This window comes from Gossypium arboreum, chloroplast (assembly GCF_025698485.1).
Source record: "Gossypium arboreum chloroplast, complete genome".
NCBI classification, from domain to species: Eukaryota; Viridiplantae; Streptophyta; class Magnoliopsida; order Malvales; family Malvaceae; genus Gossypium; species Gossypium arboreum.
This window is the reverse complement of record NC_016712.1, coordinates 57,501-74,106: the sequence shown is the minus strand read 5'-3', so window position 1 is coordinate 74,106 and position 16,606 is coordinate 57,501. Positions and strand designations below refer to the sequence as shown.

At 34.2% G+C, this 16,606-nt stretch overlaps 18 protein-coding genes and 2 non-coding genes across 21 annotated transcripts in view. All coding sequences in view use genetic code 11, as the record gives it.

The window, feature by feature from the left end:
* Nucleotides 1–191: 191 nt before the first annotated feature.
* Nucleotides 192–305, top strand: rps12 (ribosomal protein S12; one part of a trans-spliced gene, as the record gives it; the record has 2 gene entries for this part). Coding sequences YP_005089023.1 and YP_005088978.1 both cover nt 192–305 — 114 coding nt within the window.
* A 758-nt stretch (nt 306–1,063) lies between these two features.
* rpl20 (ribosomal protein L20) lies at nt 1,064–1,417 on the top strand. Its single transcript has one exon. It carries the CDS (start codon nt 1,064–1,066, stop codon nt 1,415–1,417), a length of 354 nt encoding a protein of 117 aa, YP_005089022.1.
* A 203-nt stretch (nt 1,418–1,620) lies between these two features.
* rps18 (ribosomal protein S18) lies at nt 1,621–1,926 on the bottom strand. The gene has a single exon. It carries the CDS (start codon nt 1,924–1,926, stop codon nt 1,621–1,623), a length of 306 nt encoding a protein of 101 aa, YP_005089021.1.
* Nucleotides 1,927–2,270: 344 nt separating this feature from the next.
* On the bottom strand, nt 2,271–2,471 carry rpl33 (ribosomal protein L33). The gene has a single exon. It carries the CDS (start codon nt 2,469–2,471, stop codon nt 2,271–2,273), a length of 201 nt encoding a protein of 66 aa, YP_005089020.1.
* A 488-nt stretch (nt 2,472–2,959) lies between these two features.
* On the bottom strand, nt 2,960–3,088 carry psaJ (photosystem I subunit IX). Its single transcript has one exon. It carries the CDS (start codon nt 3,086–3,088, stop codon nt 2,960–2,962), a length of 129 nt encoding a protein of 42 aa, YP_005089019.1.
* Nucleotides 3,089–3,453: 365 nt separating this feature from the next.
* Nucleotides 3,454–3,527, top strand: trnP-UGG. The gene has a single exon. It is a non-coding gene; the product is annotated as a tRNA-Pro (tRNA).
* A 179-nt stretch (nt 3,528–3,706) lies between these two features.
* On the top strand, nt 3,707–3,779 carry trnW-CCA. The gene has a single exon. It is a non-coding gene; the product is annotated as a tRNA-Trp (tRNA).
* Nucleotides 3,780–3,948: 169 nt separating this feature from the next.
* Nucleotides 3,949–4,062, bottom strand: petG (cytochrome b6/f complex subunit V). The gene has a single exon. The coding sequence runs from the start codon at nt 4,060–4,062 to the stop codon at nt 3,949–3,951; it is 114 nt and encodes a 37-aa protein (YP_005089018.1).
* Nucleotides 4,063–4,239: 177 nt separating this feature from the next.
* Nucleotides 4,240–4,335, bottom strand: petL (cytochrome b6/f complex subunit VI). Its single transcript has one exon. It carries the CDS (start codon nt 4,333–4,335, stop codon nt 4,240–4,242), a length of 96 nt encoding a protein of 31 aa, YP_005089017.1.
* Nucleotides 4,336–5,185: 850 nt separating this feature from the next.
* psbE (photosystem II protein V) lies at nt 5,186–5,437 on the top strand. Its single transcript has one exon. It carries the CDS (start codon nt 5,186–5,188, stop codon nt 5,435–5,437), a length of 252 nt encoding a protein of 83 aa, YP_005089016.1.
* A 9-nt stretch (nt 5,438–5,446) lies between these two features.
* Nucleotides 5,447–5,566, top strand: psbF (photosystem II protein VI). The gene has a single exon. It carries the CDS (start codon nt 5,447–5,449, stop codon nt 5,564–5,566), a length of 120 nt encoding a protein of 39 aa, YP_005089015.1.
* Nucleotides 5,567–5,592: 26 nt separating this feature from the next.
* Nucleotides 5,593–5,709, top strand: psbL (photosystem II protein L). The gene has a single exon. The coding sequence runs from the start codon at nt 5,593–5,595 to the stop codon at nt 5,707–5,709; it is 117 nt and encodes a 38-aa protein (YP_005089014.1).
* Nucleotides 5,710–5,849: 140 nt separating this feature from the next.
* On the top strand, nt 5,850–5,972 carry psbJ (photosystem II protein J). Its single transcript has one exon. The coding sequence runs from the start codon at nt 5,850–5,852 to the stop codon at nt 5,970–5,972; it is 123 nt and encodes a 40-aa protein (YP_005089013.1).
* Nucleotides 5,973–7,090: 1,118 nt separating this feature from the next.
* petA (cytochrome f) lies at nt 7,091–8,053 on the bottom strand. Its single transcript has one exon. The coding sequence runs from the start codon at nt 8,051–8,053 to the stop codon at nt 7,091–7,093; it is 963 nt and encodes a 320-aa protein (YP_005089012.1).
* Nucleotides 8,054–8,287: 234 nt separating this feature from the next.
* cemA (envelope membrane protein) lies at nt 8,288–8,977 on the bottom strand. The gene has a single exon. It carries the CDS (start codon nt 8,975–8,977, stop codon nt 8,288–8,290), a length of 690 nt encoding a protein of 229 aa, YP_005089011.1.
* A 984-nt stretch (nt 8,978–9,961) lies between these two features.
* ycf4 (photosystem I assembly protein Ycf4) lies at nt 9,962–10,516 on the bottom strand. Its single transcript has one exon. It carries the CDS (start codon nt 10,514–10,516, stop codon nt 9,962–9,964), a length of 555 nt encoding a protein of 184 aa, YP_005089010.1.
* Nucleotides 10,517–10,922: 406 nt separating this feature from the next.
* Nucleotides 10,923–11,036, bottom strand: psaI (photosystem I subunit VIII). The gene has a single exon. It carries the CDS (start codon nt 11,034–11,036, stop codon nt 10,923–10,925), a length of 114 nt encoding a protein of 37 aa, YP_005089009.1.
* A 756-nt stretch (nt 11,037–11,792) lies between these two features.
* Nucleotides 11,793–13,286, bottom strand: accD (acetyl-CoA carboxylase carboxyltransferase beta subunit). Its single transcript has one exon. It carries the CDS (start codon nt 13,284–13,286, stop codon nt 11,793–11,795), a length of 1,494 nt encoding a protein of 497 aa, YP_005089008.1.
* Nucleotides 13,287–14,023: 737 nt separating this feature from the next.
* On the bottom strand, nt 14,024–15,466 carry rbcL (ribulose-1,5-bisphosphate carboxylase/oxygenase large subunit). Its single transcript has one exon. The coding sequence runs from the start codon at nt 15,464–15,466 to the stop codon at nt 14,024–14,026; it is 1,443 nt and encodes a 480-aa protein (YP_005089007.1).
* Nucleotides 15,467–16,403: 937 nt separating this feature from the next.
* Nucleotides 16,404–16,606, top strand: part of atpB (ATP synthase CF1 beta subunit) — a 1,497-nt gene continuing 1,294 nt past the window's right edge. The window contains exon 1 of the mRNA in view: nt 16,404–16,606. This exon is cut by the window's right edge and continues 1,294 nt beyond it. Coding sequence (YP_005089006.1) covers nt 16,404–16,606 — 203 coding nt within the window.

The window sequence follows — 16,606 nt, the reverse complement described above, 5'->3', positions numbered from 1 at the left end:
ATAGCAACGATTTAACACCAATCCACAATTTAATTAAGATTGATTTAATCCCTCTTCTTCCTTTCCTTCTTAACTTAAGCCTAAAGCCTAAGGGGTTAATATTTTATTAATCTATTAAATAGAAAAAGAAGTAATTCAGAATCATCTGGTTAGGATCGATCTAAACCAGTCTATTATGTATATAATTCAGTATGCCAACTATTAAACAACTTATTAGAAATGCAAGACAGCCAATTAGAAATGTCACGAAATCCCCTGCTCTTGGGGGATGTCCTCAGCGCCGAGGAACATGTACTAGGGTGTATGTGCGACTTGTTCAGATCATGGGCTGAGAAAAAAGAAACAACTTTTTCAGTATCAACGATCCGTACCAGTGAATAGAATGGGGTTCGTCCGTTCACTATCTAAAAAAGCTAGATCTACCATATCCTTCTATTGTGTATGAAATTTATGGTTTCCATTGGCGCAAATCCAATCTTAGAATTTAAGATGAGAAAAAATTCCCCATTGGTAGCAAATGCTTATCCATTAAGCGGGGAAAATCCTATTTAAAAAGCAAAAAGATTATGCTTCGACTCTTGCAAAGAACGGACTAACAGGGTCAGCTGCCCAATTAATCCTCATCCTTACATACCGTTACTGTATAAGATAGATCTCGTTGTGAAAGATCTATTACTGGAAAATTTATGAGTAGAGCCGAAGAGTGTGAACTGTACAAGTTACCAATTAAATGAAGGAATGAGCTCCGGTGTATAGAGAGGACCTCACCGTTTAAGAAGTAACCATAGAAACGATGGAACCCACTATTTATTTATCCATTTCTATTTACTCCTTTATTTTAGTTAATATGCTTTTTTTGATACCTAGTATCAATACAATTTCTTATTTCAAGGCGAAATGAAATGCCTAGAAAAAAGGAAAAATCGTGGTCGGGACGGTTAGAGTAGCAAAAGCCATTGGAATTTTTATTTTATACATTGGAAGAATCCGTTTTGTTATTAATAGACTAGAAAAGAATAACTGAAAGAAAGAATTAGTTATTCATCAAAATTTCTTTTATTCAATGACCAGAATTAAACGGGGATATATAGCTCGTAGACGTCGAAAAAAAATTAGTTTATTTGCATCAAGCTTTCGGGGGGCTCATTCAAGACTTACTCGAACTATTACTCAACAAAGAATAAGAGCTTTGGTTTCGGCTCATCGGGATAGAGATAGGAAAAAAAGGGATTTTCGTCGTTTGTGGATCACTCGAATAAATGCAGTAATTCGTGGGGTGGGGGTATCCTATAGTTATAGTCGATTAATACACAATCTGTACAAGAAACAGTTGCTTCTGAATCGTAAAATACTTGCACAAATAGCTATCTCAAATAGGAATTGTCTTTATATGATTTCCAACGAGATTAGAAAATAAGGAGATCGGAAGGAATCCAACGAAATGCTTTAAATGAAATGGGGTTCCCTCGAGAATGAACTCGGGGAAGGTAGAGTAGAAATTAATATGATAAAAAATTCTGATTCTGATAAGGTCATCAAAACAAGATGAGCGAAGACGCTCAATAAAAAAAATATTTTTTTTCTTCCCCAACCGGATTCGATTCTTTTGAAGGGGTAAGCCTATTTATTTCTGGTTCTAAGAGCAGTAGTTCTAGTGGTCGACTCGCTTCTTTCAAACTGTTTCTCATTATTAAGAAAGGGTAACGAAGATAAAATACGAGCTTGTTTTATAGCAATAGTAATTAATCGTTGTTGTTTTAAGGTCAATCTATTTACTCGCCTAGATAATATTTTTCCTTGTTCACTAATAAATCGACTAATTAAACTCATGTTTCTATAATCAATTCGATCCCCCGATTGGATCGGGGGCAAACGCCTACGAAAAGATCGCTTGGATTTAAGAAAGAGTCGCTTGGATTTATCCATGATTTCTTTATTCCTTATTTCTAATATTTCTAAAAAGAATCCTATCCCTATCTCTATTTCTAAAATCCTATTTTGAAAATTCAAATTATAGAATTAATATAATAAATAGGATTTGGTTTGTTTATTTTATTATTGTATTGTTTATTTTATTATTATTTATCATTTCAATATATAATTTAAATATATATAAATTAAAATATATTAATAATATTTAAATAAATAATATTAATAATATAGAAAGAAAATATGCGTTATATAACTAATTATATACTTAATATATTATATACCTAATGTCATATTTTCATATTCTCGGGAAGTGGTGACATACGAGCACTTGATTCGATTTATTTCTTTATCTCCCCGTGAATTGTATGTTTGTAACAATAAGGACAGAATTTCTTCAATTCCAATCGACTGGGCGTATTGTGTCGATTTTTTTGAGTAATATACCTGGAAATACCCGTTGATTCCTTATTAACGCCGTTTCGAACACAACTGGTACATTCCAAAATAATCGTTACTCGGACATCTTTACTCTTGGCCATGAACCTCCTTTGAGTTTTTAATTCACCCAACTTTTCTATTTTCCGATCAAAAGCGAAGAAGAAAGGAATGAAAAAAAAAAGAAATAAAAGTTGCTAACTCAAAACCAAATCTTGAAAGATTTTGTTGCAATCAATATAGTAAATCAATATAGATTTATAGTAAATAATAAGAATAAGTAATACAACGATTTCGAACTCTATTTAGAATCAAACCACCGTACGGTATTTTCTTTAAGTATCTTGTAGGATACTGTTGTTCCAGCCACATTTCTCTTTTCGCTCTACTAGTAATTTAATTGGAGCTTGAACCCGAGTTTCGGTGAGGTTGAATCCACTTTTTTCGTTCTACCTTCCTTATTTATTTTATCTAATTCTTATCTAATTCTAAAAAAAAACTAAAAAAAGGGGGGGGGCGAGAGAGTAGTCACAGATATTTGATTGTATCTCGATCTAATCTTTTTCGCCCCGTCCCGCGACAATAACTCGAATTAAAAAAAAGGGAATGTTAACGCATCCGGGAAGAAACGATTGATCTCTATCAATAAACCCGCTAAAGAACCGAACCAGAGAGTACTTAGTACCGGTGCTACGGAAAGATATGTTTTTAGATCTCGCATTTAAAATCCTCCTTCTTTATCGTATTACATTATGGTAATACATATATAATCGCATGTATGTGTGGTTAAAGACCACTTGGATTTGTCTATTTGTACCCGGAATTCCTAATTCAAAATTCAAATTTAAATGTACAATGATTCGATAGATAAGATTTTCCCTTTCTTAAAACAGCAAAACAAAATAGGTCCCTTTCCGCCTGAGAATTCCCGCTAAAAATATTCATTTATTATTCATTATATGGTTGTTATATGATATGAGACCAAAAAGAGGAAATGGAAAGATCCGTTTTGTATATCAATAGATGAAATAAGGGTGTGGAAAACAAGACAGGGATTCTCTACAATGACATTGTAGGCCAATTGAAAGGGATGTAGCGCAGCTTGGTAGCGCGTTTGTTTTGGGTACAAAATGTCACGGGTTCAAATCCTGTCATCCCTACCTATTACTTCTCCTTTGAGCAGTAACGAGGGAGTCGTTTTAGATTGATTAAAATTAAGCATACATAATCTATCGTTTTCTCATATTATATATGATATATGATAGTATAGTTGTGCGCGATGTATTGGGGTTATAAAATAAAAGAATCCTCTTTTTTACAGTCTTATTTATTAAGAAAGCGCTCTTAGTTCAGTTCGGTAGAACGTGGGTCTCCAAAACCCAATGTCGTAGGTTCAAATCCTACAGAGCGCGATTCCGCTCTTGTTAGGTCGAAAATTACACCGAACTGAAAAAAAAAATTGAACAGCAATTCGAATTTGACCTCCTTGGATTAAATTATTAAATTCAAATTATTAAATAAATTGAAATTAAAAAATTTAAGAATTAAAGGGGTCAGTCAAAAAAAGGGTATGTTAATTAATCAAAGGTCCAACTGATCACCACGTCTGTATTGTAAATATGCGGTTACGAATAATCCAGCCAAAGTAATAGGAATTAGACCTAAGACGATTCCAAATAGAAAAACTTCAATCATTTCAATTTATTTGAAAGGAGAAAAAGAAAGGTAATATCTATCCCTAAATATTAATTTCTATTGCCCATGAATATCAATACCTAATAATTGATAATTAACACGGTAAGGAGCTATAGAATATATGGAATAGGGCAGAAAGCTTTGTTTTTATGAATTGTTCGTTCATTGAATTAATTTTCAAATAAGTCGTATCTTACTCAGACCAATAAATAAAGCTGAGGTTATAGTTAAAGCCGCTAGTAAAAAACCGAAATAACTAGTTATAGTAGGCATGAAGGAGCTAAATGAAATATGTTCTTTTTATACATATGTTTATAAAGCACTTACCTAAGTTTCAATTTTTAAACGAGAGGGGGATAAGCAAAAATACCAATTGAAATAATAAGTTCAATTGAAATTTTTTGCTTCATCAATCATTATAAATGGTATTCACAAAAATAGAGCGGCAGGACAAGAGTAGAAAAGAAAAAGAAATCGATTCATCATCTTTGTAGTTAGGTCAAGAAAAAACCTTTGGATCTAATACAAGAATACAAGAAAGGCCGCCTCACAAATATTGATTAGTAGAATTTTTTTTTATTCCTTGCTCTTTTTTTTTTATCTATATCTAACGACTACTCTTACTTGTTACTAGACGACTAAGCAATTCCTTAAAATAAAAATAAAAAAAAAAAGAGGGCTTCCAACAAAAAACAAAACCTCTTGTGCAACTACGAAAAAAAGTCAATTTTTATATTTCGCATCTAATTGACTTGCGGAAATATGATAATTTCCTTCATGAATTATTATAAACCAACTCGTTGGATTCACGGGTTACCTGATCTTCCGTTTCTAGGCCCAAGCCAATACCTCCAGGAATTTGAGGAATTTTCTATTGCATGATACCTGGTTATACATCGACAAGCAAGAAGAAGAAAGAAATTATCTAGCACTTCACGTCGATATACTGTTTGAAATTGCGTTGCTGTGTCAGAAGAAGGATAGCTATACTGATTCGGTATACTCTAAAAATACCTTTGGTACAATATTGACGATCTCACAAAGATTTAGTTTCGGTGAATTCCCATTTACTGATCCCATCTTTTACGGAATCGATCCCCTACAAGAATATGTGGAGCTCGGCATGTCTGGAAGCACAGGAGAACGTTCTTTTGCTGATATTATTACCAGTATTCGATACTGGGTCATTCATAGTATTACTATACCTTCCCTATTCATCGCGGGTTGGTTATTCGTCAGCACAGGTTTAGCTTATGATGTGTTTGGAAGCCCTCGTCCAAACGAGTATTTTACAGAGAGCCGACAAGGAATTCCATTAATAACTGGCCGTTTTGATTCTTTGGAACAACTCGATGAATTTAGTAGATCTTTTTAGGAGGACCCAATGACCATAGATCGAACCTATCCAATTTTTACAGTGCGATGGTTGGCTGTTCACGGACTAGCTGTACCTACCGTTTCTTTTTTGGGGTCAATATCAGCAATGCAGTTCATCCAACGATAAACCTAATTCGAATTAATTATAGAGCTATGACACAATCAAACCCGAACGAACAAAATGTTGAATTGAATCGTACCAGTCTCTACTGGGGGTTATTACTCATTTTTGTACTTGCTGTTTTATTTTCCAATTATTTCTTCAATTAAGAAAAAAAAAGAGTAGTAGAATACTAAATAATAGTAGGAATTCTCTTATCCCATTCGGAAGGATTGTATCTCATAATTATCTATGACTGTTTATGTCTTTAGCATGACCACTTGATGAAATGCGGAGGGAAGCGGGATAAATGGCCGATACTACTGGAAGGATTCCTCTTTGGATAATAGGTACGGTAACTGGTATTCCTGTGATCGGTTTAATAGGTATTTTCTTTTATGGTTCATATTCTGGATTGGGTTCGTCCCTGTAATATGGAATAATGGATAATGGGACGAACTAAGTTATAGGCATGAAAGTGTAAGAACTCAACGGGGCCCGCCTCCTCTTTCTTTGTCTGATTCGCGAGGAAGGGTCCCGTTGAATTCTTAATGATCATGATCATAATATTTTGGTCGTATAAATGACAACAAATGGATCACTTTTTCCGATGATTTTTTTGAAAAATGAACTCAATTTCAATTAATTGATTCATAGCATCTGCTCTTCGATAGTATCTATCGATACTTTCAAGGTTAGAAGAAAAAAAGGAATCACTCAATTGGATGACACAATACAATATATATTTAATATTTCTTTTTTTTTCTGTCGACCAGATTCAAACCTTTTCTAGACTAGTCTAACCTTACTCGATTTATTTTAGTATTTCATCAAAGTTTGAAATTATTTTATAAGTTTATCGCCTTGATTCTATTTTATCAAAAAAAATCGGTAAGGATTCCTTCTCTTTTTTTTGGTTGTCCATTACTTAGTATATTATACTTATTTCGACTTATTTTATACTTATTATATTATCCTTATTACTTATTCTATTATAAGTAAATCGAAAAAATAAAGGGTTCTGAAAAATCTGGAAAAATCGAAACTAAGAATAGAAATCTTTGACGAACGGGTCCCGGAATTGTTATTATTTCGACACAAGAAAAGGAATTTTACACACCCTTTTCTTGTGTCGAAGGCTAGAAAGACGAAGAATACTCCCTGTAATTATTTGTTCCCCTCATTTAATTTATCCTTCCTTTCTATTCTCCACTTACTTATCTTATGTTTAGTATCTACTCAAATTGAATTTAGAAAACAAAACCTATTCTGTAACATTTAAATCTGACACTGACAATAGGAATATAATTACACCCCCCCCCCAATTTAGTCCAATTTAGATTGAAAAAAGAAAAAAAAAGAGGTAAAGACAAATAGTCTTCTTCACAATATACATATTTTGTTTTGAATTTTGAATGCGGTAAAAGCAATTCCTAGAGAAAGAATAGAAACAAGCAAAAGACTTTTCATCCCTTTTTTCATTATACCTAACCTAATTGCCAGGAATAATTTGTTCTTTTTTACAAATTTGATGTTGATAAATCCACAGATCTAGAAATTCATTTCGGACACTTGAACCTTCTCAAACTGTTTCTTTTTAAGAACCAAAAAGATTTGTGCAAAAACAATAGATGCCAAGAAGAACAAAAGACCTTGGACGCGTAGTGGGTCTTGAAGTACTATTTCTGCATCCCCCTGACCAAATCCACCCACATTAGGATTAATTGTTAATGGTTGATCGAGTTTGATAGATTCACCCTCTGAAACAAGAAGTTCTGGTCCTGGGGGGATAATATCAACCACTTGATGTCCATCCAAGGCATCCGTTATGGTTATTTCGTACCCCCCTTTTTCTTTTCGTATGATTTTGCTTACTATACCTGTTGCCGTAGCATTATAAACAGTATTGTTACTTTTGTTCCCGTCGGGATAAATCTGGCCCCTTCCCCTGTTTCCGCCTACGTATATGGGATATTTTAAGAAATGAGCATCCTTATTACTAGCAGGGTCTGGGGAAAGAATAGGAAAGGTGATTTCACTATATTTTTTACCAGGAACAGGACCTATCACAAGAATATTTTTCTTAGTGGGGCGGTAGTTCTGAAAAGACAGATTGCCTATCTTTTCTTTCATCTCGGGCGAAATACGATCAGGCGGGGCTAACTCAAACCCCTCTGGTAAAATAAGAACAGCACCCACATTCAAAGCCCCTTTCTTACCATTAGCAAGAACTTGTTTCAGTTGCATATCATAAGGAATTCTAACAACCGCTTCAAATACAGTATCAGGAAGTACCGCTTGTGGAACCTCAATATCCACGGGTTTATTCGCTAAATGGCAATTGGCACATACAATACGCCCAGTTGCTTCTCGTGGATTTTCATACCCCTGCTGCGCAAAAATGGGATATGCATTTGAAATGGAAGCCCCGGTTATTATATAGATCATGAGCGATACGGAAATGGATCGAGTAATCTCCTCCTTTATCCAAGAAAAAGTATTTCTAGTTTGCATGGTCCAATCATTGATCCCGAAAATTTCTACAATAAAATTAGGTAGGTCACTAGTATAGTTCCCTAGCCACGATTCTGCTATTTACTTTTACTGAAAACTGAAAAAAAAAAATGACTGAAACAGAGGAGAAATTGTATTCTCCTGATGGGTAGAAAGAGTAAAGTAAGTACGACTTTGCATGCTTTGCTTATCTCGAAAGTAAGAAAGATTCTAATTGAATCCGTGAATCATTTTTCAGTCATTCATTGAATGATAAATAACTACAAGTGACGGAGATACACGATTTAAATAACGAAAGATCCAATATTTTAAAATTGTATCTAGAATGACTGGAAAAGTAGAAACAAGACCAGATATAATTTGATCATTATGAGCAAATCCAAAATCTTTGTATATAGAGCCAATCATTAGTTCCCAACCGTGGGGCGAATGAAATCCTATACATAAATCTGTTAATAAAAGAATAGAAAAAGCTTTTATTGTGTCGCTTAAATTATATAGGAATTCTTGAACCCAAGAGTTAAGAATAAGAAGTTCTTCATTCCCCAAAATAGAATAACCACTTAGAATAACGAAACAGATTAGATTGGTCGAGAAGTGCAAAATCGTATGGATATGATCCTCATTGTGCAGCTTGATCAATTGGATCGTTTCTTTTTGGATTCCTATACGAAGCTTTTGTAGATGTGTTTCCGGGTATTCTTTTATCATTTCGTCCAACAGGAAGAGTTCCTCTACTTCTATGAATTGTTCTAGAATACTCTTTTCTTGAATATCATTCAAAAAAGTTTCGGATTGCCTAGTATCCCACCAATTAGTAATCCAAGATTTCAGACTTTTATTAAATGAGAGAGAGATCCACCAGGGCAAAAATACTATAGATGCAAGATATAGAAGGGGAGTGAATGCTTTCTTTTTTGCCATTTTTTCATCTGTGAGTTGTTAATGAACCCACCTCATTCGTTGACTTTATGTGATCTAATCTTTCTATCAAGCATGCCTTTCATTATATTATAAAGTAGGGGCCCATGAATCTATTCTCTGTTTTTTTTTGATTCAGTGCTTAGCCCTTGAATCTAATTGAATCTAAAAAGAATACAGAATATAGAAAATAAGAATCCACTTTGAATTCGAATGAAATATATATATTATTGTTATATTGTTTTTGTTTCCATATATCTCAATTGATCAAATTCGAAGCAATTGCCCTCTTTTGATAACTGCCCGAAAGAACCGCTTCAAATAATAAAGATTGTTCTATTCAGATTTTGAGACGAAGGAGCGCCCTGTCTATATCAAGATCGCAATCAAATATGTCGAAAATTTTCGCGGGTTATCTAAACTATATATAGTCTAGAGTCCAGCAATAATTGAAAAAAAAATTAGGAAAAATATTATGCTGATCAAAAATGAGTGACAAAAAAAGACAGAAAAGTTATCATTACGTTTATCATTATGTTATAAGAAAGAAATCCACTTGTTTAGTTCTTTAGTTCTTAAGGAGCACAAAAGAAAGGATAAAAGGGGAGGGGCCGATTGAGAAAAGAAAAGTAGAGAAAATTTACAAGATATGATCTATCTGTATCTAACGTATCAACTCCAAATATTGCAAATAAAAAGCGAAAGTCTTTATTTCGATTTGATATATGAGATGAATCCAGTATTTCGATTTCTTGCTTATTTTGTTACTGAATTAAGTTGAGCGGTTTTACATTTACAGACGCATAAAAAACTATTTTTGTGGACAAAAAAAACTGTTTTTTTATGTTATGACTCTTCCGTATACGTCCGCTTTGGTTTGAATGGGCATTCTGAAGAAACTTCAGTTTAGTTCTGCTATAGAAAAAAGAGGATTCTTGGATTGAGCTTTTTCCTCCCGGCGAGAAAGCTTTTATTCTGCAATTCATTTCAAAAGACTTCAATCGGTACACGCAAAAAATAGGCCAATTCAGCAGCTTTTTGTTCAATTTCGCGCGGAGTCAAATTCTCATCAGTACGAGTCAAGGGAACGGCCCCCTGGCCTCTGATTTCCATATAAAGGACACGACGAGCATAAATACCCTCTTTAACTTCTATTCTGATGGACTGAATATCTTTCATAAGGAATCGTAGAAAGATGCGACGATTTTTTCCAGGAAAACCCCAACGAAAAATACAGACTATTCCCTCCTTTCTATCGAATCGATCATAACCACTGCCTACATTCCAAAAAATTGTGCACCACAAATAGGAACTAATAAAGAGGCCTGCGATCCCATAGAAAGACATCACGATTCCTTGTGGAAAAAAAACTATTTGCTGAGACGGAAATAAAGATATCAAATTCCTACCAAGATAACTAGAAGTTCCAACTAATAAAAACCCTAATGAACCAAAAAAAAGGATAAAGGCCCAGCAAAAATTGCTTGTTTTTCGAGATCCCACTATAAATTCTATCCATATAGATTCTGATCGCCAACTCATACATACTAGATCCAGTTGCATTTTATTCGAATTGAGAGAATAACCAAAAAAATTCGACTTTACTTTTTTTGTTTCCGAAGTAACTCTCATCAACTAGTACTATTTTGATATGAACTTTTAGAAGGAATTCATCAAATTGCTTCGATCTAAAATCATCCCCTTTATATGATCGCCTATACGGATCTACTAGATATATAGACTTTAATTTCATACATCCGTTCGGTACCGATCCACTTGCTATAATTCATTTAACCCTATACCATGTTTACGTATGCATAAGAGGGGCTTTTTCATTTATGTTCGGTTCGGGTAAGCCGGATGTTATACAATATTCTACTAAATAGGTATCCATGACATCTAAGTCTTGAAAAAAAATAGATAAGATTTGGTCTTGGCCCCATCGAATCTAAAAAATCTTAGTTTTTTGAACATACAAAGATAAAGAAGCCATTGCAATTGCCGGAAATACTAGGCCTACTAAAGGCACAAAAATAGAGGGAAAACTGCTGAAAGTTGTCATAAAATGGGTACCTCAATTTAATATTTGTACCTGTTATTGTTATATTGTTTAGTTAGAAATATATCTTATAACGATTATATTATAATTCGTATATTATACTAATTATATCTAAATACTAAGTATATCTAAGCGAATCTATATATCTAATAGATATCTAATAAGTGCAAGGAATGTAGAATTAAATAAAAGGACTTGCCCATCTTTTTAAATCAAATAAAATAGATGTATATGATAAGATAATCCACTTTCTTTATTATCTTACTTTATTCTTACTTTTCTTATTATTCTATTGTTCTTGTCTTCTAATTTGCATTTTTGAATTTAATAAAGAAAGAGTTTATTACAAATTGTCGAAAGATTCGATTCGTTAGAATCCGATCCAAGAACAGGGATTATTAGTAAAAATAGAATTTTCGGGAGATATAGAAAGATGCAAAACTCTATATTTCTATTCTATTTTTTCTCTATTTAAATTCTATATACATACGCAATAGAGGAGGATAAAATTCGTTTTATTTGTCTCTCCAAATTCGAATTTCATTTCACAGAAGGAAAAATTCGCTTTTTATCTTGTTGCTAGAGGTTTACTCATTAGTAATATCGGATAATGATAATAATAATTATCCACATAATTTGTTTTTCGACAATTCCTTTTTTTGTCACAAAGTCAAAGCCCATTACGCGGGCTTTGACTTTGATTCTGATAAACTAACTAACTACCTTTTCACTACAAATAAAAAAATTTCACTTAAGACTCTACTTGATTGAATTTTGATTCAAAGGGAAAAAACCGTGGAGCTGAACTAACTCACTCAGAACACCTTTTAAAGGATTACGTGGTACGATTGGATCGAATAAACCCTTATGGAATAAATATTCAGCCGCCTGTGAACCTTCCGGTATTGTTTTATTCAATGTTTGCTCAATTACTCTTTTACCCGCAAATGCAATATAGGCATTGGGTTCAGCAATAATGATATCCCCCAACATACCAAAACTCGCAGTCACTCCACCAGTAGTAGGAGATGTAAGAATTGATACATAAAATAACTTTTTATTTGATTGATAATCATATAAAGCGGAAGATATTTTAGCCATTTGCATCAAGCTCAAACTTCCTTCTTGCATGCGTGCTCCTCCGGAAGCACACACTAGAATAAGAGGTAAAAAATTATTGGTAGCATATTCGATCAAACGGGTGATTTTCTCGCCTACTACAGATCCCATACTCCCCCCCATAAACTGAAAATCCATAACCCCGATTGCTATAGGAATACCGTTTAGTTGACCCGTGCCTGTTTGAATAGCCTCAGTTAATCCTGTCTTTCTTTGATAAAAATCAATACGATCTTTATAAAGCTCTTCTTCAGACTGAAATTCAATGGGATCCAGAGAGATCATGTCTTCATCCATAGGACCCCAAGTGCCTGGATCAATCGAAAGTTCGATTCTATCTGAACTCCTCATTTTCAAATGATATCCACATTGTTCACAAATATTCATTTTTGAATTAAGCGATTTCTTATAATTTACTCCATAACAATTTTCGCATTCGCATTGAACCCACAAATCCTTGTATAGATCGAGATCATTAGAACTTTCTTTTAGAGTTAAATCATTACCATTTTCACGAGTTATTATATCGAAATTCTTGCCTTCACTACTATTTCCACCTTCGCCGCAAATGTAATTATAAATATAATTATCATTGGAATTGTCACTACCACTTAAAATGGAACTATCAATACAGATTTGAGAACGAAGATAAGAGTCAATACAACTATTAATGTGATTATTCCAACCACAGTTAGTATCATTATCATACAAGTTAAAATGATAGTGGGGCTCATCATTTTTCGATCCATTATTCATATAACTAGAATTATGATAACTATAAAAAAAACTTTCTAGTTCACTCAAAAAAGAATGATCATTGTTAAGCTCAAAAATTTGATTTTCACTATCAAAATATATGGAATAACGGTCCTGATTACTATCCCTAATTAAAAAGGTGTCATCAGAAATGAAATTCCGAATGTCTTTGACGTCAACTAAATGATCAACCTTACTGTAATAACTAGAGCTGTCACTACAATCATGAATGTTTTTATCCGTATCATTTCTAGTCGGGTCTTCGTTTACAGTAGTATTTTCAACAGGACCAAGGCGGCTATCCATTGATTTACTTAGCCCACATCTGTATTCTAATTCTCCCTTAGACAAGATCAAATTGAACCATGATTTTTCCATAGAGCTTTCTTGCCTCTATTTCCATGAAAGTACAGTAGATGAATAGTCATTCGATGAAAAATCAATTGAATATTTTATTTCCTATCAGAATACGCATACTAGATACAATCACTAGGGTTATTAACGAACAATGAGTGAATATTGAAAGAAACGATTCTCTTTTGTGAGAACCTAGAGTAGCAGTTCATTATATATGATAGGATAGAGCTCTTTTTTCTTTTGAATTAGAAATATCAATTTTCAATTAGAAATAGTGATTTCCCCATGTTGTGTAAAATCCGCACTGAAAAAATTGAAAAAAGAAATTTTTCTCCTATCAAGAACCTTTTTCGTAAAATCTCGTCTACTAATACAATAAGTTTCTATTCCAACACGGAGCCAAAAGGACAACATACAGGATGGGTAGAAGAAGTTGTGATGCTTGGCTCGATCCATGATCCGAAACCGTGGTATATAGGATAGAAAAGAATACACCAATCCTAAGGATCCATACATAGGATTAATTATGGACCCAGGAGAAAATTTGAGTTGTGTTTAGTCTTTTATTTTTGTATTTAAGATCTTGTATATCTAGATAAAAATATATCTATCAAAAATATAGACAATAGAATCGGCTCAATCCTTTTAGTAAAAGATTGGGCCGAGTTTAATTGCAATTCAACAAACCGACAGTAATTACTGGATTACAAAGTATCCATTGCTTCGAATTCAAATTTGATTTATGAAGCTGGTTTATCTCATTTTTCCACTTTATCTAATTTATCCACTGCGTCGAATTCAAATTTGATCGCCTTCCATACTTCACAAGCAGCAGCTAGTTCAGGACTCCATTTGCTAGCCTCGCGGATAATTTCATTACCCTCGCGGGCAAGGTCACGTCCCTCATTACGAGCTTGTACACATGCTTCTAAAGCTACTCGATTAGCTACAGCACCCGGTGCATTTCCCCAAGGGTGTCCTAAAGTTCCTCCACCGAATTGTAGTACGGAATCATCTCCAAAGATCTCGGTCAAAGCAGGCATATGCCAAACGTGAATACCCCCCGAAGCTACGGGCAGAACACCTGGCATAGAAACCCAATCTTGAGTGAAATAAATACCACGGCTTCGATCTTTTTCAATAAAATCATCACGTAGTAAATCAACAAAGCCCAAAGTTATGTCCCTTTCTCCTTCAAGTTTACCTACTACTGTACCAGCGTGAATATGATCTCCACCAGACATACGTAAAGCTTTAGCTAGTACACGAAAGTGCATACCATGATTCTTCTGTCTATCAATAACTGCGTGCATTGCGCGATGGATGTGAAGAAGTAGACCATTATCTCGGCAATAATGAGCCAAGCTAGTATTTGCGGTGAACCCACCTGTTAAGTAGTCGTGCATTACGATAGGAACTCCCAATTCTCTAGCACACATGGCCCTTTTGATCATTTCTTCACATGTACCTGCAGTAGCATTCAAGTAATGCCCTTTGATTTCACCTGTTTCAGCCTGTGATTTAAAAATTGCTTCGGCACAAAATAAGAAACGGTCTCTCCAGCGCATAAATGGTTGGGAGTTCACATTCTCATCATCTTTGGTAAAATCAAGCCCGCCACGTAGACATTCATAAACTGCTCTACCGTAGTTCTTAGCGGATAACCCCAATTTAGGTTTAATAGTACATCCTAATAGGGGGCGACCATACTTGTTCAATTTATCTCTTTCAACCTGGATGCCATGAGGCGGGCCTTGGAAAGTTTTAATATAAGCAGTAGGGACTCGCAGATCCTCTAGACGTAGAGCGCGCAGGGCTTTGAACCCAAATACATTACCCACAATGGAAGTAAACATGTTAGTAACAGAACCTTCTTCAAAAAGGTCTAAAGGGTAAGCTACATAACATATATATTGATCTTCTTCTCCAGGAACGGGCTCAATGTCGTAGCATCGCCCTTTGTAACGATCAAGGCTGGTAAGCCCATCGGTCCACACGGTTGTCCATGTACCAGTAGAAGATTCAGCAGCTACCGCGGCCCCTGCTTCCTCAGGCGGAACTCCGGGTTGAGGAGTTACTCGGAAGGCTGCCAAGATATCAGTATCTTTGACTTCATATTCAGGAGTATAATAAGTCAATTTATACTCTTTAACACCAGCTTTGAATCCAACACTTGCTTTAGTCTCTGTTTGTGGTGACATAAGTCCCTCCCTACAACTCATGAATTAAGAATTCTCGCAACAACAAGGTCTACTCGATATAAATGAGGAGTTAATGAAACCTTTTCGAAGAAATCTTTCAAAAAATTATCAACGAATCCGAAAGGTTCCTTATTAGACCATGGTATTTGATTCGCCAAATACATCATTATTCTATATTCTTTCATATGTATGGCGCAACCTGATCCGTGTTTTTCAAGTTTATAATTCCTTACTTTTTTTTGAATCAAAATTCTAAATGCAAATGAAATAAATGAAATAGAAATAGATAAGAAATAGATAAATAATATAAAAATAATACTAATATATATTAGAATATATATATAATAGAATAGATAAATATATAATAGAATTAATATTCTAACATCTAATATAAATTATATATTATAAGCTCAATAAAATAAGAAATTCACCCTTGACAGTAATATATGTTGTATATGTAAATCCTAGATGTGAAAACAGGCGTAATTCGGCCCTGAAATGAAAAAAAAAGGGAATATAGATGGAAAAAGGGGGGAGAGGTTGGACGTAAAGTAAAAAAAAATCGATATGCTAAAATAAAATATGAAATGAAATTGAAACAAGGCTAATGAGATAGAAATAAGGAATCATAAATAGAGTTCGGGTTCGAATTCCATAGATAATATGGATGGTGTTGCCTATAATGATGGACAAATGAAAGACTCTCCCAAAATTTTTATTTATCCACTTCCTATTTTGAAAATAGGTTGGTTGAACTTAAAAATTCCTTCATTGAATAAGGAACCAATCCAATTGCATGCACTTGAATTGGATGGGACCAACGAAATCGAGCGCTAACCCCCATTTCTTATTGAATTAACCGATCAACCTCCTGTCGAAGATTTATTTTGTATTAGATAATTTTGGAAAAAAAAAAATTGACATATTTCACTTTATTATGAAAATAAATCCTACTACTTCTGTTCCTGGAGTTTCCACGCTTGAAAAAGAAAATCTGGGGCGTATTTCTCAAATCATCGGTCCAGTACTGGATGTAGCCTTTCCCCCGGGCAAGATGCCTAATATTTACAACGCCCTAGTAGTTAAGGGTCAAGATACCGCCGGTCAACAAATTAATGTAACTTGTGAGGTACAGCAATT